The sequence below is a fragment of the Anoplopoma fimbria genome, chromosome 1, assembly GCF_027596085.1.
Source record: "Anoplopoma fimbria isolate UVic2021 breed Golden Eagle Sablefish chromosome 1, Afim_UVic_2022, whole genome shotgun sequence".
NCBI classification, from domain to species: Eukaryota; Metazoa; Chordata; class Actinopteri; order Perciformes; family Anoplopomatidae; genus Anoplopoma; species Anoplopoma fimbria.
In genome coordinates, this window is record NC_072449.1 from 20,253,122 (window position 1) to 20,275,736 (window position 22,615).

The following is a 22,615-nucleotide window of genomic DNA, read 5'->3' on the forward strand; positions in this document are numbered from 1 at the left end:
CCAGTGGAAACCAGTGGTTGCCTGGAAATACATTAAACTACTACAACTACTGCACTTATCCTATTCGTAGTAGTTTGTAGCACTTACTATATTCGGATTAGTCTGTTGCAATTATTGTTTATGTAATCTGCCTCTGCACTATACTTTTGCTCTGGCTTATGCTTTGAGATGCTTGTTTAAGAAAGGAGATGCACTTATGACTTCTGGTGACTAGTAGTTCTCTTGAATACCTATGTTGAATACACTTATTGTAAGTCGCTTTGGATAAAAGCGTCTGCTAAATGACTGTAATGTAATGTAATGTAATGTAATGTATGTAAAAGCTAACTTGAGTGAACAGTGAATGCAACTTTCCCCAAGCACCTGAAGTTGAGATGAAAGACCAGATGAAACTTTGTAAAAAAATAACTAAAATGTCTCCCAAACAACCATGAATGCTGATGAATGCTGATGAATGAATGTCTGTTATAAACAGCTGGTGGTCAGGTGATCAGGGGATGCTTCTGCAGGTTTCATGAGTGAAACCACCGTGTCAGGTCTTTGACCACATGGGTCCTGCCCCTGGTCCTCCTCACCGCCCTGCAGGCCGTACAGTAGTGTTCAGCCCAGAAGCTCGGCTGGTGCACGCTGTAACCCCCTCTCCAGTCCAGGTGCCGCCTCAGCTGGGCCGGGGTGCGCCTCAGCATCAGCAGGTACCGGGCCAGCCCTCGCACCGTGGGGAAGTCGTCCACGTGGATGAAGGCCTCTGGGGGAAGGAAGCGCTCGTAGTTCTGCCTGGATGAACCCAGCACCACCGGGACCGCCCCGGCCCGCACCGCGTTCCACAGCTTCTCGGTGATGTAGTCGGTGTGCTGGGAGTTCTCCAGCGCCAGGTAGAACTGGTACCGTCCGACCAGCCGCACCACGCTGTCGCCGCGGCCGCCGTCCTCCGGTACCGGCCGGGCCGAGCGCCCGAACACATCCACCTGCACGTACCTGCGGAGCTCGTAGTAGAGGCCCACGCGAGCCTGGGACTCCCGCCAGTTGCTGATGACCCATGCCAGGAGGCGGGGCCGTCGGAGGTGTGAGCGCGACGGTGCGCGGAGCGGTTTTGCGTAGCGGTTCTGGACACCCTTGGTTCCGCGGTCACGGGGGACTAGATACCCGTACGGGAGGAAGATATCGGAGTCCGTCCGGTAGGTCAGCGTGAGGTTGAAAACGCCCTCAAAGCGAAACAGGCCGGGCGTGTGCGCGGGGGACTCGTAGTTCATCCATATCCACTTCTGTGCGCGCGGCCGCGGTTCCGTCGGTAGGTCAGCGGCGCCGGTGGCGACGTCCCGGTGGTGAATAACTACAGCGTCAGCCTGCGGGTACGCGCTCTCGTCGTCGGTGAGCGTGCACCCGCCGATCTGATAGAGCTCAGAGCAGTCCGGAAGTTTGCGGTACCGACCGAACGGATGAGTCCACACGAGGAGCGTCACCGCGCGGTCGTCCTCGGTGAGAGACGGCTCCGGGGTGAGCGGGTCCGGTAAGTAGAGCAGGCAGACCCCCAGGAGGAGCAGGAACCCGGCGGAGGCCACGCACACATAGGAGCAGGTCGTTTTGAGAAGAAGTAGGCCCACACAGCCTTTCTTCTGCCGGTCCGCTCGGTGCGCTGTGGTCGTGGAGCGGACCGCGGCTCCCATCGACGCCTTTCTATGCAGTGTCGTCGTCGTTCCCCCCTCCTAAGTGCACAAAACACCCTCTCCAGAATCAGTGTGTCCCATTTGGTACAGAGAGCAGGCCGGTAGAGCCGCACTACACTGAACTTTAAACTAAAAGAATATGTAGCCACGGGACATAACCCGTGGCCGCCTGCGGACAAACCTTAACGTCCCACAGCCGGACAGTCCCGCTCCACGCGTCATCGCGTCAGGTGCGATAAGGAGTGCCCACATAATAGGTCTGTATGACAATGGACAGTTATTAATTATACTCCAATCTTCTCCCCCAGTATTGCTGTCGGAGGAGCCCTGCCCTCCTAACTGCTCTCCCAAAACGGTCCAAACAGAGTTCACAAACATTTGCACCAGAGCCGTGTGCTCACACACACTTTTGACGTGGCAGCGTTGGTCCGGGTTCTTGTTACCGGTGAATGGGGCTTTTGTGCGGCCTGATGACGGCCGGCCGGCCTCCCAGGAACTGTTAAGGTTGGGTAAACAGTAGGGCGCGGTGTCCTGCTGATGGAGTAAGCAGAGGTCACTTTGTAAAGCACAAGGCATATTTATCATTCAGCTTTGTAAATGACTCTGTTTTTTTATTAAAGCGTAGAATGTTATTTTAAGATTGATTGCTGAGATATATGGGTCTGGAGAATTTATAAACATCGGAGCCTAATTTTTGATGGATAGATGTATTAAATTAATTGGTGAAAAATCCCTCATATCTCATGGGTTGACTAATGACTGATCATTTTGTACTTTATCAAGATAATAAACCATGAAAGAGGACTCTCAACCTTCCATTTCTCCCTCTATCGACGTCACACGTGTCTTCCACCACTAGGGGTCTCCCTACACAAGCACAAGACCCCCCTGTGCAGCTTGTGTTTGTGTACTGACATTGGGATTTTTCTCAAAACATGCATGTTTAATTTGGCCGATGAATAAACATTTCAGTTGGAAATTAGTCAGGCAGCAGCGAGCCTTTGAAAAGGTTTGTCTTGAATGCTTTATTTATTAGATATGACCCAGCATTGCAACACCCCCTAACCAGAAATCTTAATAAATGACTCACAGTTTTTAATTTGTTGATCTTACCTAAACAAATACAGGAATACAATAAAAAAAAAAGTCCTCTCATAATGACACGTTACTCTCTGTGAAACTGGATCAACTGTCCGGGTTGTTGTTATGTGAACGCATTCTGATCTAAACTCATGAAAAAATGATGAGGCAGCGGGGTTGGGAATCCTGCACTGTGTGTTGTGTCTGATCTCTGGTGGGCAGGAAAAACACGGCATGGCTGGGACAACATTATTCCTCCCCACAGACACAGAGCATGTCATGAAGTCTGAGTGTGTGGGGGGGGGGGGGGGGGGGAATGGCAGACAAGGAGGAGTGGGAGGAGATGAAGCAAGAAAGCATGTGTGTCTCCACTGGGTCCTCCTCCTTCCTGTTACATCCATTCACTTTTCTTCACCGTGGAGCAAAAAAAAAAAAAAAAAAAAATTCCTCTTTGTGTGTTTGTGTGCGTGCATATGTGTGTGACTAGTTATCCCCATAAGAGGTTTTGTATTCTTTCTGCATTATTTATCCTCCCTTTCATCTGAACAGTTCTATTTTCAGCCAATCATTTAATGTCCTGCCTGGGGTTATCTTGTGTTGGGAAGAAAACGCAGCAATCTCATAAGTTATGGAGACGTGGTGAGGTTCCGGCATTAAACACACACGTATGTCTTTCCACAGAAATAGTCAGAGGTGGCTGAGGTCAGGAAATGACACATAGGAATGAGTTTTGTTTGACTTCTTTCAGCTTTGTTTATTCTAATCCGTTTTCAGTCAGCACAAAACCAAGCAAATGTTGCTGGAAATGTGCTATAATTAAAGTTGCACTGATTGGTATTTGAGACATTCTGTTCAGCTCAAATTACAGCCAGCGTATTGCACAAAGCTTGGTATTTATGTGCTCCTTTTTTCAGCATCTCAGTTACTTGAAAATAACTTTTTTTTGTCATCAAGCTCTTTCATTTTCTGTGGCAGACCTTGAGTCTCCGCTAAGGAATCAATATCTTGTCTTTCTCTGTTCGAACATTACCGCAAAAAACGGCCACATGCGGGGCATCTCGGGTCATTTTATAGAGCAATGTCAGCCATCTTAAAAGGAATAGGTGATGAAACTTCACCTTTTAGTGGTATGAGAGGTAAAAAAAAAAACATATATTGGAGACTTTACACCTTTTCTCTATCTTTGTACATTTTCCAAGCCCATGTTTACTGCTACCCTCCTGTTTGTCAGAGGTAATACCGCTGTGTATTGGTATGTGTTTGTGTGAATCATACCAGCTCAGAGTGAAGCATTCAGGTTTTTGATGGGACCCCCAGGTCTTCACTCATCTTCCCTATTGATTTTCTCTTGCTTTCCTTTCTGCGCTCCCAGGGGATGGGATGTCTCAATTGGTCCCGGCCGGTGAAAGAGAGTGTGAGCGATAGACAAACAGATAGAAGTAGAGGGGAAAGAGGGAGAGAGAGAGGAGAGAGCAAGGGGGGGGGGGAACGGAGAACGTTGAGAGAAAAAGAGGAGGAAGCGGCAGGAGGGGCCTGCGAGCTCCCTGATCACAGAGGCCCTTGCTGACCCCTGACCTTGATCATGACCTCAGAGGGTACCCCAGAGGTCAGAGGTTGTGTGAAAGTGCCACTGCGGCGATTCACTCCACTGCTGGGTGATGATGATCTTATGCAGCCTCCCCAGCCTGTCTGACATGATCAGTGTTGCTCTCTGCCTGCAGCTCCCAAGGGCCACGCATCCATCTCTAACCCGGCCACACAAGGCCCCACTAAAAGCACCTTGCAGGCAGAGTCAATGAGCAGGAGGAGAAGGGACACAAACATGGAAAAGTGGGGAAGCTAAAGGACAGAATGGCTGTTTTATTTTCCACCCCGTAGCACTGTCGGCGGTATAAGATCCAGTTGTATAATGGCACCGACACAAAGAATGTGTGTTTACTTCTCTACGTTTAAACTTTAACCAAACGTACATGAACTGATGAGGCTTTTTCTGAGGCTAAATCTGTGGGCGTCAACATGTTCCTCCTGCTGTCCTTGTCAAGAACAATTTACGCAGTTTTTTTTCTTTCCCTCCTCTTTTATTTTAACATAAAATATGATTAAAAAAATCAAGTGAGGGAGAAAAACCCTCTCAAGTCATTCATGCTAGACGTGTATGAGTGTCTGTAGCAGGAACATGCTCATTTGTAGGTGGATTGATGACGCAGACACTTACTTGTTCCGACTAACGCCGTGTACCCCCTACTGCTTCAAAGTAATCCAGAGCCGAGTGAAGCTTCAGTCAAATCCTCATGGAGATACTGTGTGCTGAAATTCTGAGAGTTTGAGAAGAGCGCCTGGCAGTGCAAAATCACTGATTTATAATGTTCACGACAAACTGTATTAAGATCATTAAATAAAATAAAATTATAACTTTACTAAGTACTATGCACAAAAATGAATATCACTGGTAGTCGGATGTGACGCAGAATTTAACTATAAGTCAAAGATCTGAGGTTACATAAGCTTTAGAAACAGACATATTTAATGGTGTCCCTGAAGAGAAAATGCTTCGTCCCTTTTGTGTTTTAGGTGATCTCGAAGATAGAAGTCCATTTTATGTTTTATTGTTCATTGTATGATGCATTTTAAGGCTTCACTTTGGAGTACAATGTCTTATTTCTGATGATTTCTTTTGGATGGACAAATATAAAAACAATGTGAACTGATTGTACAAAGGGAATATTTTTTCTTTGTCTGTACTGTAATATTAATGGAAGAAATGATATTAGTGTTTCACCACTGTAACAGTGTTATTGGTGTCTTGTGGGCTGGGCACATGTATGTGCATGACACAATAAATAACATAAATAAAGTAACCAACACCTCACAGTATTTAAAACATTTAATCATTGTGTATCCAATGAATAAAGTCTTTATTATTAACAATGTTGACTTTTAGTCAACATTGTTAAAAGTCTAAAACACTAAACACAAAAAAACATGCATTTTGAATTCACTTTCAGATTATATAATTTGGACGATAAAATATTGATGAATACTTTACATTTCAAAGTAATATCAGCCCCATAAAAAATAAAATCGCTTCCTGTTTTCTTTGTGTGATAGGATGGGGAATCTATACAAATATGGACACACTGCAAAGCTACTAAGCCTGTAGGGATTATCTCAGACCTGTATTTCTGGTTTGGCCTGACGGTAGGTAGCATCACAAGTCCTGTTGACCAGGCCAAGGAAACACTGATTAACATGTCGGAAAGAGAGAAAGAATGAGAGGATTTAACACAGGATTCATTCAGGTTCATATGCAGTATTTTGTCTGAAAAGTATTGATTATGTATCTCATAGTACAGACCAGTTGCTCATTAAAAAAAAAAAGAATCGTGATAAAGAAACGGTAATTGACACTGACACAAATCATGCTGCTATTATGTATTTTCTTTCATAGTTCTTTTAAGACAATTCTTGCTATTTGTACGTGTAAGTGGTTCAAGCACAATTCAGTACATTTTATTAAAGGCATGTGACTGGATGTCATGGCCAGTCTTTAATTCGCTGTATCATGTCTATAAATGAAGTATTAAATAAGGCAAAGCTATTGAGGCGACACATCAGCTGAGCACTGAGCACCATTCATACTGCTGAAGGAGTGAGACTCAGACAGCTTCAAATCAAATCAAGTAATGACCTGAAAGTCAAGCTCATTCAAAGCGCAAAAATGCCCACCTTTGTATTCACACAAGTGCAGTGAAAGAGCTGTCATTATCTATGGCAAATTCTTGTGTTATTTATAGTGAATGCAATTAGAGTGCAATGACTGTAAAGAAATGAAAATGATTGTTGGGGAAAAAATAACGATATAAAATATCTATTTAAAAAAAGGTTGTACCCTTTGAGCAATAAAGAAAGAAAATAAACTGTGAATGCAGGCGTTGATTTTTTTTTTTTTTTTTTTTTTTTTTTTACACACAGCCGAGGCCTCGCAACCCACTCGACAAAACCCCACAAAATGCTAAAAATGAAAACAACGTGCAAAAACAGATGTGTTGCCCTGATAAACTTAAAGCAGCTCCGCTCCATTTTGCAGAGCAACCGGAGGCTGCGGCTGAGGCGTGGTGGGTTTTAAGGTGCACAAACGGCACAGTTTGATGCAGGAATTGAGGGCACTCCATACAGACATACAGTGTAATTAGAAATTCTTTGCATATCCACAAGCTGAGGGGGGGGTCAGAGGACATGGTCAGCAGCGTTGACGCCTCAAGAGCAGCCAGGGATCAGTGTGTTGCTCAAGGTCACTTCAACAACAGAGATGTATGCACACTGACACTCTAACCACCGGGCCGCCCTGCTGTGGCAACGACTGGATTAACCACACACCAATCTTAGTTGATTAACTAATCTGATTAATATATGTGTAGCAAAAAGAATGCCTTTAAGGAGTATGTCAAGCTTACTTTGTTATTCACATTATAGTGAATTGAGATGACCATGAACTTGGAAAAAAAAAAGTCCACTCCATCTTTTACTCGTTCTTAAATGGCCAAATTCAGCAGGTTCTCTCAGCAGCCCTGCTTTGTTGTATATGCTGAGTTTGTGCACTAGATGCACCATGTTAATAAGGAATAACATGACTACATGTGTCAGGAAACTTAAATTATTGTAGTTCGTTAGTATTATTGATTAAAGTTGAATCTTTTGTTTTAACAATTTAAACAGGCTTTAAACCCAGATTATATTTCATGCAGTCCTAATCAATGATTTACATTTATATTTAATTTGATCTTTTTATTGAAATTGCCCTTCACACACATCCTTTATGGAACAAACAAAAAGCATTTCACTGGGATTACTCAACTAAACCACAAATACAAACCACAAATATGTTGTATTCATGAAGTTTTGCTTTTTTATTATTATTTATGCAGCTGTAACAGAAAATTGACTGATGAAAATAAGAAGTTTTAAAAAGGAGCATTAGTTTGAGCCTATCACCAAATCCAAGTAGGCAATTGGGATATAATGAATGCCTAAAATATGACTTTTTATTTCTAAATCTGACCGCCATGCTGATTTTGGAGGAGCAATGATTACAGGTCTAAATTATCTTCTTGCACAACTCCACACAGCTCAGTGGACACATTGCTCTCCTGGTTGGAATATTTTTTTTATTTTTTTAGATATGGCTTCCAAGTAGCCTCCTGGCATTATTTTTTGTATGATCTTTGCTCTCCATAAAGCATAAAGATCAAACAAACTACCAAATAAAACCTCAATTCGTCTGGCGCTCACAATTTCGTGTATTGTCAAGGTAATAAAAATGAAGAGTAATTTAACACCAGCTCGGTTATTTACCTGTAATATCTGGATGTTGATAAAAAGCTATTTAAGCAATTATAATGGCGTTATTAAGGCAACACTCCTGTGAGGTGACTCCGTTCCTTACACCAGCTGTTATCCGGTCGAGCAGTAGAAGCGATCCGGTCCGGGTTTTCCGGCCGCCCGGTCCTCTCCACTGAACTCCAACCCCCGCGCTCTCTATCAGCATCTCATTCCTGTCTCAATATGTCTCAAGATGGCGGCCAATGCAGGATCGATGTTTCAATATTGGAAGCGCTTTGACTTACAACAACTACAGGTCAGTTCACCCCCCTGTTTAACTCCTCTACCCTCCGTTCGCTTCGGCTGTCTCCTCTCTATCGGCCGCGGTGTTTTGTGTTTTTTCTCCCGGCTGTGCCTCGTAGGTGCTTCGGAAGAGAATTCAAGACCTCTTCCTCACATTGATGAAAGTGGCTCTCTCGCTGATCAGAAATTGATCCTCTTTGTTCAATTCAACATCGATCGGACACTGCAACCGGGCAAGCCGGGGCGACGCCGCGGGGATGCGCCCGAAATAACAACAAAACGGCGGGGCTTTGGCGGAGGGCTCTCGGTCGGCTGCCTTTATTGCGTGTTCTTCAACTTTTACCGGAGCGAGGAGCCGTAGTTAGCCCGACGCTTAGCCGCTGTAAGGTCGCATAATTTGGGGGAGAAAAAAAATAAGTGCGACTCATTATACGGTGGCGCTGTGGGGACGCGGAGCGCGGACACGGGCAGCTCTCGGACGCACGGCGCCGCGTCGCCTGCGTGTTTTTCTCCGCTTTTTCTCTGTGAAATGAGTAAGTTTAGTTGGAGGCGGATGAAAACATTGGCAGTCTTGTCGACTAACGGGGTCGGAGCAGTTTATAGTGAAGTCGGCTCCGTGATTATGGTCGATCAACTCGGCCGGGTTTTTTTTTTTTTTCTCGGTTTCCCTGACTGCAATTATACACTGTGAGTTTTTTTTTTTTTTTTTTTTATAAAACAGACATTGCCACGTCTGTGGAAGGGGACGGGACGGGACAGTGATGTGTTGACGCGATGCAATAATAATAATAATAATAATAATAATAATAATAATAAATAAAAATGTAAAAAAAAAGATGATAGTATAAATGTGATGGATCATGACCTTGTTGATTATGATGAACTCCAGAAATGTCCCAGCCTCACGCACGTCACTAATCTCGGCGTGCACGGATGGAGATCCACGGTACAGTGAAGGGACACGAGGAAAATATTGGGCCTGTTCAGTGTATGTGTGTGTGAATATAGCCAGTGTATATTAGAGCGTGTTTGACCTATCACAAGACATGTAGACAATGGCACTGTTGTGTTTTCCCGTGGCATTTAACGTGCATTGCTGAATTTCAAATCACAAATTATGATTATTAGTAGCCCAGTCGCCGTCGTCATTAACATAAGATTGCATTATGGAGGCCAGACCCAATTGTTCATACATGATTTTGTACATTGCACAGGCTTGGGATTTAAACTTTTATTTAGGTCATGATGCCCCTATGACTGGGTAGACAAAAGGACAGTGAACAAGTCTTCCCAGCGGGCTTTGTGTTGCACTTATGCCACATCATCAAGGCTTCACTTCTTCTATTTATTTGATCCTGTTTGGTCCTCCTACTCGTGCCCCCTTGTTCATGCATTATGTAAAAAAAAAAAAAAAATATATATATATATATATAAAAAATGTGTGACTGCTTTCTCTTTTCTTTCCTCACAATCTATCTCACACCCCCTTCCTGCCACCCCCAGCCCCCAATCTTCCTCTCCCTCACCCCCCTCCCCCTTTTTTAATTTTTTCCCCCTCTCTCTTCTTTGGCCCTTCACCCTGCTTTCACCCATTTCTCCCCGTCTGAACTGTCGTGTGTGTGTGTGTGTGTGTGTATGTGTGTGTGAATTTGTCTGAGATCGGTCTTTTTTCGTAGATTGACTGCCAGCACGGACAGTGAAGGCACTGCCAGCAGCCAGGACATGAAAAATGCATCGCATAAGTTTGTGATAAGGCCCTGGGTAATTATGGCAAAGGCCCCTATCACAAGCGATTAGTCAGGACAGTGAATCTGAGCGTGTGCAAAAAGCCTGGCGGTTGGCAGGCCTGTCTGCAGGATAGGAATCAGTGTGTGTGTGTGTGTGTGTGTGTGTGTGTGTGTGTGTGTGTGTGTGTGTGTGTGTGTGTGTGTGTGTGTGTGTGTGTGTGTGTGTGTGTGTGTGTGTGTGTGTGTGTGTGTGCAGAACTGCTCAGAACATTCACTGTCTATTATTGATGACATCTTATTTACTCTCCCTCCCACTGAGAGGCTCCTAGAGGAAAGCCTTCAGAGAAGAACCGGTTTCTCTTATCAGTTTTCTGAGGATAAGGCAGGGTTAGTATGATATGATCACGATCTACACATGGCCTTGTCAGACGATTTCTTACTCATTTGCCTCCTCCATGTGATCGAACGGACAGTTAAGAAATTCACAGTCTTTTCGTCTGACGAAGCACCAGCAAAGGAATGTTTTCCTTTTTTTTTTTTTTTTTTTTTTTGGGGGTTCTGTTTGATGATGAAAATCCAACCCAACCTAGATGTCACTAGCTTTGAGCCATCAGAGCGTCTACTCCTCAGGCTCCGACTGCTGATGTTCATTAAAATCCTATTTGATCAGTGAGTCCCAATCCCTGTGTGAGAAACTAGCTAGGTGGTTGTTACAGGACAGAGAATGCTTTGAAACAGCACAGCGAGCTGTTAACTTGTCTTTTTTTCTGCATGCTCCCCCACCACCACCACCACCACCACCACTACAAACACAAATGGGTGCAACAGTGATGCTTTTAGCAAGGTCTCGCACACTTGCAAAATGGATCAGTGATTCAGAGATGATGGCAGGGTGACAGTGAATTACAGATGGAGGAGGTTTTAACGTCTGTAATCCCTGTCCGTCCATTACAGAGTTGAGTTTCTTTAGAGGGGATCATCACTCTTCTCTCCTGTTATTTTTTTTTTTTTTCCTTTCTTTTTTTTTATTTTTTTTGACCCAGTCAAGCAGTTTGCTGGAACATTGTGTTTCTACTTGAGAGATTGCGCTTCATTAAAGGCAAGCCTTTTAAAAGATATGAGCAAATAGCTGAGCATAAACCTAGCCTATAGTTTTATATTTTCTATGTAAGCTCGGGGAAATTAACAACAGACCTTTCTGCTGTACACAATTCCCAATTTAGGCCTAATAGCCTGCATCTCACCTCATAACATTTCCTGGAACAAAGCACCCCAGAGCCATTTTGAAAAAAATAGTTCACTATGTTAGTATACAGCTAAGCAGTGACTGAGGTGAAAACCGATCTCGGATCTTGACCCTGTTCTTGTTCAGCACCTCCTAACCGGTAAATTTAGGAAAAGGCTTTTTGTAAGTCGATCCCAGAGCCGTGGTCAATGGCAACCTGAGTGGTTTAAATCTCTCAGCGACTGGCCCGCTGTTGTCTGGAGGAGTTTTAGTGTTAATTTATGAGCTGGTTGTCTGAACTCACTGGTGGGATATTTTTACCCCTCTGTTGCTGCACAGGCTGGGGGAGCACAGAGGAAGGGGCATCACGTCATGCTTTTACTGTAGCCAACCGCTTCTCTGCCCAGTGACAAAACCTGGCATTGGGACTGAGGTTTCACTGTGTGTCGGTGGGTGGTTGAGCGACTAAGCATGAGTCAGAGTACGGGACGAGTGCATGTCAGGTCTTTTGGTCTGCCCTCGGTCTACTTTGGTCAGGGCTATGTCATCCCCCTTTCTAAGACGTTCTAGTGTGTCCTCATGAGCGATGCACTCCATGCGACTGAGAGGAATGTGCAGCTCTGGAAAAAAAACAAAAAAACTCCTCATCTACCTTATCGGTGGCTAATTCACACTGGAGGCCCCTACTCCCCAAACTCCTCAACGATTTATTGTACGTCACACTCACACTCAGTTTCCTAGCCCTCCCTCAGCTTTTAGGAGTGCCTGCACTACACTCAGTTAATCCATTTTAATACAAAAGGTAAATACATTTTGCTCTCTTGAGTCGATACCAGAATATTTAGTTAAAAAAAATGTTCCCTTGCATTGTAAAATATATTTTGACCAATGTCATTTGATGTTTGAACAAAAGATAAAAAGCACTTAACAGAAGTCTAAAAATAGGGCTATCCAAACAGATGGAGTCAGCAGCTTTTAATGCAGGGTTTTTGCAAAAGTGTGTGAAAACGGACATGTTTTCCTTATAAAACCTGAAAGTGTGGAGGTCTAAGGATAAAAATATCACATCAATGGGTTTTTGTTTCCACAATTTGTAATTTTAGATTCAGCAACACTGAAACTTTTAACATTCCGGCACTTCATTTGATCCGCCTGTAGTTATTAAAGTCAGATTGTTATTGTGGAATGCAAATAGGTAATAATTTCATCTCCTCTTGTACAGAGTAGAAATCCCTGATAATTCAGGTCATAATACTTTAAAGTATTATTATTTGACTACTGTGCTGGACAATTTTTACACCAGCTGTTATCCGGTCGACCCAAGAAAACAGTTTTTTGTTTTTCATAAATTTGAAAATACTTTAATACATGCAGAGATTATATAATGAGATAGGCCTGCCTGAAACAACTGGACCAACTGACACCTTAAAGAAAGTAGAGTTACTGTTTGTTGCAGTATTCTTACACTATGAAACAAATCATCTCAATCGATTTCACCACGGGCTTCTAGGTACATTTATTCAGCAGTATTCCCTCACAGTCTGATTGCGGACATCACAATATATAAGAAAGGCCTACTGCACATGTGAAATAACGTTTGCTACACTGCTTTCACCTCACCTTTCTAACTTTTAACATGTCTGCTACTCTGAAACATATTGAGATACTTTTCAGTTTCAATGCAGATGTTAATCCCTATAAAGAAGCCACACAAATTCGAGATGCAAGATCTATGCATCGAGCCTGATAAATTATCGCCCAATAATTTGAATTAATTGATATGTATTGTTCCGTTAAAGAAATTATAGCCAGTCATTTATCGACTCAAGTGCAGCATCTGCACACTTTGATGCAGGAGGTAGCAGCATGCATATAAACACAAAGAAGAACGCTGAATAGAGAGCCAAACATCTCATCGCCAGTGTGGATGTTTTTCACAGTTTCAGAGGAAGACAACACGATTGTAACTTGCAATACAAAGAAATAAAATCTCAGTAGAAAAAAATGTGATGTCAGTGAGAGTTGATAGTTCAGAGCTGTGGAATATTCAATCCTCTTTCTTTGCTAACTACATCTTATCCTTTCTTTTCCTAAAGTGTGCAAAAACTACAGGTTATGAACTTATTTTCATCTGTTTTCTTATCAGTATAAGTTATTGGTTTCTGCAGAAGAAATCCATATTGTGCATCCCTGATAAAAAAATAAATCTCTCAATGGCCAATATTTTATACACATGTATGAATGTCTTGGTGTGCTCAATCAATACATAAATAAAATCCTATTAATAAGTGTCAACTGTGCTGTTTGAACGCTTTACAGGCTGCAGTGTGTGTGTACTTAATCCTTACCAGCTTGGATCACTAACTTGTACCATCACAAGGAAGCTCTAGTATTTACTTATGGTAATATGCAGAAAAAAGGAGAAGAGGAAATTCATATGTAATGTGGCTCATAATCATCCAGAAAACTTGCTTTAGTGCTTTCATATTTCCCAGCACTTAATACCCAAACACCTTAATGTAACTACGCAGGCAACACTTCCCCCCCCCACACCCCCACAGCCGCTAGTAACGAGCACAAGGGGCAGTTTCCAGAGACCTATTTTCAAGTGGCAGGCATTATTTACAGACCCACTTGGAGTCTCTCTCACCTACGGCATCATAGAGTTTCACCGTATCTCATGACAGAAGCATCCATTATTCTGCTGCTCTGTATTCCAGTAGAGAGAGAGCTTGGGCTTCAGTGACTGGACTCTTCTCTTTAGGCTCACTTTGGAGTATACGGGCTGTTTCCACTTGTAAACTTGAGGATAATGCACACTTTATTTAAAAAATCAAGTGTACACTTGAAACATTGTCTCCAAGGCCAATGAAATCGTGTAGTCTATTGTTCATCTTGTAATATTAAGCCTGTATGATTTTCAGTAAACAAAAATCTTGCATTCCTGTGGGATTTGTTTTTGTCTGTAGTTGATTGGTAATGTAAGAAGGTGCAGACCAGCAGTGGGCTCAGATCCAGTCTCATACGTGTAACAAAACACACACTAACACCCTTTTCTTGTTGCCTTTGTTCTTATCTTTTTGCTGGTCTGCCCACATTTTTCCAGCTATCTCACCTTCATCAAAGTGCTCCAGTTTAAAATGCCAGCTTTTTTATGAAATAGTCAATAACTGTTCATGGGTATGTGACATACAAATATTTAAACTGTATTGGTCACACAGTGCGATAAAGTAAGGCTGCAGCTGTCCATTATTAGAGCTGCAACTGAAGATTGTTTTTTGTTTTGTTATTGATGAATCTGCAGATTATTTTCTCAATAATTGAATAAGTGTTTAGTCTATTAGATGTCAGAAAATAGAAATTCCTTAAAGCCTGACCAACAGTTAAAAAACCAAAGGATATTCAGTGTACACAGATATAAAATGCAGAAATGCACAACGGAGGAGCTGGAACCCAAGGCCTTCTTTTTTTATTTGATTTTTCAGCAATACATCATTCTTTCCTGTATTTTCCATACTCCAGAGTCATTTTTCACACGCAGTACATGAGGATTAGAGCTAAGAGAAGTAACCTAAGAAATGTGTGGTGTGAATAACTTTAAATAATGACAACTCTGGTGAAAAATTGACTTAAAGCAGCCGAGGAAATCTGAGCTTTTTTTAAAAACCATTTGATTGGTTGTTAAGGTGCAGATTTCTGATGACCCAGCAAGTCGAGCCTGGATGAGATTTGCAGTGTTTTCGTGGAGCTAAACAAGATGTTAACATGGAAATATAAACAGAGGCAATGGACCAGAAAACGAAAATGGGGTCTCATTTCCACAAGGTACCACAATGTGATAATTTAGACCAACTGCAGACGGTCACACACTGGGAGCCAGTGTTCGAAAACGTTTTTGACGAGTTTGGCTGAGCGCTCTGCTGAGTTTGAAGCTAATGCAGAGCTTCATTTTGTTCAACAGACGTGTCCCTCTGCATGAGCCTGCTCAAATGTGTTTCTGTAGCGAACACACTGTGGCCTTCAGCGTCTGTAGCCAAGATTTTGGTGATCCAGTTGCCATACCTAATTTTAGGGTTGTTTATCTCAAGGTTATCAAGGAGTGTGGGATAAATAGGGCGTGATGTGCCGACCTCATCGCATGTTCACCTATAACTCAAGTATCAGTGTCCTGTTAGACCATTGACCATAGGTATTGAATTCAATAGGTCTATTGGTGTGTCCTAATGGCCTGAGTATTGAATTATGATATTGGCAAGGGCTGATGGCCTCAGGATTGAATTATGATATTGGTGTGCTGGAGGCTAATGGTTCTTGGCATTGAATTATGATATTGGTGCACTTTGATGGAATAGGGATTGAATTATGATATGGCCTGCTATCTGCTAATAGCTCGCTCTGTGTAATATTCAATGTCAATCATGGCTTCAGTTGCTGGATCCATAGCCGGCCTTCAGGCTCAACACATCAGTCATGTCCGATGGGAACAGCCTTCAACCTTTAGCCTCAGTTCTCACTCCCAATTTCTGTTACTCTCTTTCTTTTTTTTTTTTAAGGAGTTTGTGATTTGCTACGGCAGGAATTGTAGTATTCTAAAACAAGAAGGGTTTTGTGTGAATAATCAAAGATGTGCAGTTTATTGTTTGATTTCTAACTTAGCTTAGTTTTGAAGTAGGTGGAGCAAACCTTTGCACGCCATCCTATTTCTCGAAATAGATTAAATATGCTATTGCCTCATTTTGTTAATATAGACCTAGTAGTTGTTATAACGTTAAGATGATGAGATGTTTGATGGTTTACTGTGTGTGTGGATTTGGCATTTTTACACACCATCATGTGTTATAAGGCGCCTAGTGTCAAAGTAATGGAATTGTAATGACTCTGAATCTGAGCTAACTTGGTTTCTGTAAGTGTCCACACCTTTGCAGTGTTTGTGTTGAGCTCATTCCCATTTTGGTAGTTTAAAGCAACCGTAGCTTTGATGGTTGTGCTGCCAGCTCACAGAGTAAATGTACGGCCTGCTTCTGTGTCAGCCCTCTAAAAATAACACAGACTGCTGGCTGGGCTCGGCAGAAAACTACCACCGATTATGATGATTCAACTACCCTGTATTCACAGGTGCGTACAGTTGGACAGGGTTGGTTTATGCTTAACAAATTGTTTTCTGTATTCAGTAAGATATTCACCGCTTTACTTTTAGGTCGTATGTTGGCGAACTTTGCCCAGTCAGAGGAACTCAGTGGAGGATGTGTACGCACTGACCGTGCCTGCGTGTTTTTTTTAGTTTTGAAGGTGTAATCATTTAAGGAAAGACCGTTTGTCTTATTTAGCTGTATTGAACCAGAATTATTATTTTTCTTCATATACTGTGTTAAATGTATTGGGGAACAGATTAAATATGTTTGAACTATCTGCACCATCTTTGCGTAATGCAGGATCGATAAACGTAGTCTGTGTCTACCAAACATGCAAAGTCCTATAAAAATGTGTCAGTCCTGTATCTGTTAAATTCATTGGATGTCCTTAGACGCTGCCGTAACCTTTGCCTGACATTTGACCTCAGCAGCTGTCAGACTGGAACCAGGGTTCAGGGGTGTTTTGACCCCGCAGACCTCAGTATGACCTGGGCTGTCTGACTGGTCTAACCTTTTAGAGCTAACAGATGATGACTTTACCATCTGTCTTGCCTTTTAACAGGTCTAGCCTCCTTGAACTTGAACTTGTTTGGACGTGGAAAGAAGGATTAATAAAAAATAAAAAAAACTCAAGAAGGGAGAAAATTATGTCACATGAAGCCCAAGCTGTTTTCCCCATTCTTATGCATTTGTTTTATTTTTAAAGGATTTCCAAAATGCAAAGTCAGAAGTTTCACACTTTACTTTGCTTTTGTTTACTTATTTGTGAATAAATTGTGAGCTCCTGCTTGAATTGGAGGAGTCTCTGGAAGTCTAAAAGCGTAAAAACTGGATGTATTTTGTTAAACTCTGTAGCCTGCCGTTTCATTTTTCTAAAAGTGAGAGTTGTCTTCTTAAGGAAGGGTGAAGGGGGGAAGGGAATATGTGTTTAGTAGACACAGGCTCATCCGCTGACTGCTGTCTGACCCTGAGTTCAGCAGTATGGTTATTAATAGGCCCAGAGGCCTCAACTTCCAGGAGGCCCTCTGATCAGCTCCAGATGTGGAATGAGAGAGGACAATTGTGAGTTAGCCTATCCGTGTTTCACATGAAGCAGAAAGTAGGGAGATAGGCATTTGGTGAGACTGATAAAGAGTGAGGGAGGAAGGGAGGAAGGGAGGGAGGGACAGGAGACCTTTCCACAGCGGGAGTGTGTTTTGCGAGTCTTTGTTTTCATGTGTGTGTGTGTTTTTTTTCGTTTATTACACTCTCTGCCCTCAGACCAAAAGACCATAAAAACGTATGGCATCACCATGGCGACCATAATAACTACCTATAAAACAGCGTGTAAACTGTGAAATAAGACAAACAGACCAGAACAGCCCTGACTGGCTGGCTGAATGGCTGCCTTCCGCCATAAAACTATTTGAGAGCCAGACTGAAGGAATGCCTCGGAGGCTGCTGTGGCTGTCACGACACATGAAAGGATTAGGCTCTGTGTTTTATCTCCTCTTTATCTGATGGTAATGGATAAGCTGAGTGTAGCCTATCATCTGACGCTTGGGCCGGGGGTTTGATGTTTTAGTAGGGTGACGGTTTGTTGAGTTGACCGCTCTGGTCTATTGATTGCTGTTTGATGGTTTTGATATGTAGGCTGTGTGGAACAGGTCAAGTCTTTTATGCAGTGGAGGCTCCAAATAGCTTTTAGCTGTCCTTCACTCCTCCCATTACTCCAGTGGTTCGTTTGATGTTTGGATCAATCAATAGAGAGAGCCTGAGCCCTTACACATGCTCCATCCTACTTCCCACTTAGCTCAATTCCTCTTCCCCTCATTTTGCAGGCTTTATATCACATTCTCTCAACACAGAATAAATGATATAATTACCACCCATTACATAGCCTAATGCAAGCTAATTATTCCGTCATTACTGTAAGGATTAGCTATGCTCATTCTCTCTTTCGCTGCCTTTTTCCTCTCAAAAGTCGTGCAAGCAGAGCAGAAAAACTCTTACTCATAAAGGCTGAGTAAGACTTAGCCCCGGGACATGCTCTGTTGACATTGATCGTATAGACCATGGGTGTCAAACTCGGTCAGAAGTCTAGGCCGTGCTAAAAAATAGTGACAGCATGTGTTGGACACATTAAAAAGAGTCTAGATACATCTAACCTAATGGGGCGTTTGCATACATGCTTTTGATTAATGCGTAGAAGTCATCACGCTGCTTTTACAGGCTGTGGCACAACGCCTGCTGATGTGTCATCATCAGGCGTCTAGAAAATTACTGGATATAACAGATAGACGAGGCTAAATTAAAATGTGGAAAAGGGCATCACGCCGAGCTGGGATTTAATGTACCAGAGGCGCATGAGAGTGATGCGGACCCCTTTTTTCACTGTCCTGTCACTGTGCCAATAGCATGAAGCTCCTCCTTAAATGGAAATCTAAGTGAATTACAACAAATCAGATAGGCTAACTAATTGAGAGCAGATCAAATCTAAACTAAATTGGAGCAACTTTGAACACAGCTCCATTATCGAGAGTCTGTAGACTTTCGAGGCTAAAAAAAAAGGACTATAGCTGACACACGAGTGCATGACGATGAGTGGATGTCGACAACATAGCTGGGTTGCACCTGTGACCCTGTCATTATCCACCCATGGTTACTTGCACGTGCATTTTGATGTCGCATAAACAAATAGCGTGCGTGCGTGCGTGCGTGCGTGCGCGTGCGTGCGTGCGTGCGTGCGTGCGTGCGTGCGTGCGTGCGTGTGCGTGTGTTACAGGGCCTGGAGAGCCCCACTCTTCTTCCAGACTTGATTAATCCCTATCGCCCCTCTCCACCATCGCAGTTCCCATTTTTTTCCCGTCCGTATCTGTGCACTCATCCCCTCCCCAATCTCCTCTCACTGGCACAGAATGGCTTCCTGGCAGAATGGAGGCATTAATTCAGGGATGAGAGGTGTGATACTCTCTCCTTCTTTCTCTGGCTCTCTCTCTATCTATCGGTGCTGTGTTTGTAATGCGTGGCCTTTATCGTAGCTGAAACAGCTCACTACCCTCTGATCCTATCTCAGATCTCAATATCCTAGCCGTTCCACCCGGTAAACGCAGGGATGAAAAATCTTGCCCTTTCACCAATGCATTACACCAGCGTATCGCCATACCCCTCTCCTCCCATTGCACCCTCTAAACCACTCACCCTTTGTGACACAGGCCTCCAGCTAAATTCGAACTCTGCAAAATGAGAGCGAGTGAGCCGCACTTCCTCCACGCCAGAAAACCATCTTAGTCTCATTATATTTGTATTTAGGCTCAGGCCTGGCCTCTGAAACCCCCTTGTCAGACAATAGGTCGGGCCAAAATAATGACTAGCTCTCAGTAGGCTTCAGGAGAGTCGAGGCTTGGATGTTGGGGAGATAAAACAACAACCAGTCTCTCAGCAGAGAAACATGGATCAATACAAACGAGGCTGTGGTGTAAAAAGCCTGTTTTTGATCCAGGCCTTGCGTCAGCGTCAGTGAGGTGAGTCTTGACAGCTCCTGTGCTGTTGGTAGATATGGATCTGTGTTCAAAAAAAGGAACAAAACGCTCAGGGACCACAAGCGTCTTGTTGGACTGTGGAGAGCGGTAGACTGACCCCTGCCCCCAACCGCTCAGCACACAAACATAGATGCACACACAGTTGTGCGCTCACACACACACACAAAAGTGTTTAGACCTCAGTTGTCACAGTGAAACTATTGTGTTAGCTTGCGGTTAACAAAACTTTGCGGCTTTGACTCCAGTGGGTGAGAGGAAAAGCAAAAATAAAAACACAAAGATTTAGGAGGATATGACTCGCGTCTCCAAACCTGTGTGGTTTGTGAAAACAGCATCTGCTGGCACATTTAAAGTTCTGTTCCCTGCAATCGCTATGTCGAGAGCTAGGAAGGCAGACAGGCAGACGGGATTGTAGTCTCTTATCTGTGCTGCTACTGTGCTCTGTTTTGAGGGGGCGTGCCTGTGATCTGTGCTCATGTACCGTGTCGTTGTAGCGAGCGTGGCTGCCGCTCCTGACTGAGCCGCCACCCCACGACTCCACCCCCACACAGTAGGTTTCGGCATACAGAACAGTCAGCCACATAGGAGAGGTGGAACGCTGCGAGGAGAGAAGAAGGGGGGAGTTTCAGAGGTAGGCCACGTAGATTTCAGATAAGACATCTCTCCAGACGCCTTTTACTGTTTACTATCATAACCACATAACAGCCTCAGACATGTCGGAGATAAAAGGGAAGATTAGCAAGTGCGCCGAGTGCACTGGCAGGACAGAAAACTCACATCACTTAAACATCTGTGTCGTGTCGTCATTAAAAAAAAAGGCTTCTCACTTTGTACCGCACCTAGAAAAGTTTTTTATTTTGAAATATTATCTTCTTCTGTTAGTGTTACTGAGAAGAAGTGAATGTATTTTTGTCCGTCTCTCTCTCTCTCTCTCTCTCTCTCTCTCTCTCTCTCTCTCTCTCTATGCCTGGCATGAATTCAAGAGTGGTACTCCGTTAGATTAATGTGTAAAACATGCGCCGAATGTGGAGCCGTTAACCTACATTGTGTTTGGACTAAAGGAGTAGTGGCAGACTACTTGGCATGTGTGGCTGCAGACTAGGTGTAAACAAAGTGCTTTCTAGCAGTTACAGTCCCAATTATTCCAGAGGAAGGAGATCTGAAGCAAATCCATGTGTGGTATTTCTCTCCTCCGCGTGCACTCCTGGTCACCGCGGCGGCGCAGACGGCAGCTGCAGATTGACTTCATACTGTGTACATAACAATAACCATGTTGTCATTCCACCAGCCTATCTGTCTCGACATCGTCGGAGCGTGAGGGCATGAGGAATTCCATGAAGTTTTGATACCTCAATTAAAGTGCGTCTGTCTCCCGTTATCTCATTTAGCCGGTAGTCGATATGATTGGCATAATCAGACACGCCTGATTGGTGCCTCCCATTTAATTAATCAGTCTCACTGTATCATCACCTGTGGCTCATTAGAGTAATTAGAGAGAATTAGTGAGATAGAAGGCCTCTCTCCGCCTGCAGACGAGTGGAAGGAATTTCATTAGGAGAGATGAACACACATAAATACACCTTGGGTCTCATGGCCAGTGGTAGTAGGATTTGTTTACCCGTGACTGTTATCAGTGATTAGTATTATTAACACAGTTGTAGGACAGAGAGATGGTAATTTCCATTTGGCCCATCCTCCCCTCCTAGCCGCGAAACATAGCTCGCCAAGCTAGATTTCACTGGGCGAACATGTTAGTCGACTTCCTCTTTTGAAACGGAGTTCAAAAGAATGTGGAAAGACCGGGCTCCCCAAGTTACTGCAGCGGCCCCGTCTGTGCATTCATGTGAGAGCACACGCGTGTGGAGCCGTGTGCGGGAGGCTTCTTGGCCAAGTCGGTGTTGAAGCCTCTCTAGGGAGTGTTGGCAATCTGTTCCAATCGTCTTTACAGCTGACCAGACGACCAAATGAACCAGGACAGGGACCGCTGCTGTGGGCCAGTCCAGCCAAGCCAAGCAGGGCTGTTACAGCAATCACACAGACATTACAGCCCACTTAATGCTCCCCTGCACACAACCATATTCCATCCTCTGCTAAACTAGACAGTGCGGTCCTAACCAGCCATAGCCAGATTTAAAAATAGTGCTCGAGTTGATGTGAAACAATTAGATGAGTAAATTTACCAGTAAATGAAACAGTTTTTAGATCTGAAAAGTAAAACCTTTTCAAAGTCAGGCCAAGGAGAGCCAGAGAGTGTTGACCTCAGAGGCCGAGCCTGAAGGCCTGAGCGCAGTGACCAGTTTTTCATGCACGTTGTTTGGTGCTCTGTATTGCACTGCAGGCTTTAGATTGAAGCATCAACATTAGAGCTGGCGTTTGCACTCTGCCTTTGCAATTAATTATGTCCTCTCGTTACATTAGTCCTGCATTGTGAAATATAGAATCCCTTAACTCCTTTTCTTCATTTCTTGGCTTCTTGTCCAACATGTTAATTTGTAAGGTTTTATCAAACGCGCATGATGTCAATCATTGATGTGAAACATGATAGAAGGAATATCCCAGTGGTATGCCAGATGGCAGAGCCCCTGTAGAGCAGCCTTGCCTAAAGTTAACAGTATTCTGCTCCAAATTTTGGAGCTGGATGAAG

The 22,615-nt window shown here is 43.5% G+C and overlaps 2 protein-coding genes across 2 annotated transcripts in view; one reads left to right on the forward strand and one right to left on the reverse strand.

Moving 5' to 3' along the window:
* Positions 1–351: 351 nt before the first annotated feature.
* LOC129095234 (alpha-(1,3)-fucosyltransferase 4-like) lies at positions 352–1,780 on the reverse strand. Its single transcript, XM_054603603.1, has one exon. It carries the CDS (start codon positions 1,662–1,664, stop codon positions 513–515), a length of 1,152 nt encoding a protein of 383 aa, XP_054459578.1. The 5' UTR covers positions 1,665–1,780; the 3' UTR covers positions 352–512.
* Positions 1,781–8,298: 6,518 nt separating this feature from the next.
* The window catches only part of cux1b (cut-like homeobox 1b), a 59,448-nt gene continuing 45,131 nt past the window's right edge, over positions 8,299–22,615 (forward strand). Inside the window, exon 1 of the mRNA XM_054603557.1 lies at positions 8,299–8,379. Coding sequence (XP_054459532.1) covers positions 8,317–8,379 — 63 coding nt within the window. The 5' untranslated portion in view covers positions 8,299–8,316. The remainder of the gene's footprint in view (positions 8,380–22,615) is intronic.

What these genes read in the sequence shown, in the direction of transcription:
- LOC129095234 (XM_054603603.1), bottom strand. Translation starts at nt 1,664, where the DNA reads ATGGGAGCCGCGGTCCGCTCCACGACCACAGCGCACCGAGCGGACCGG.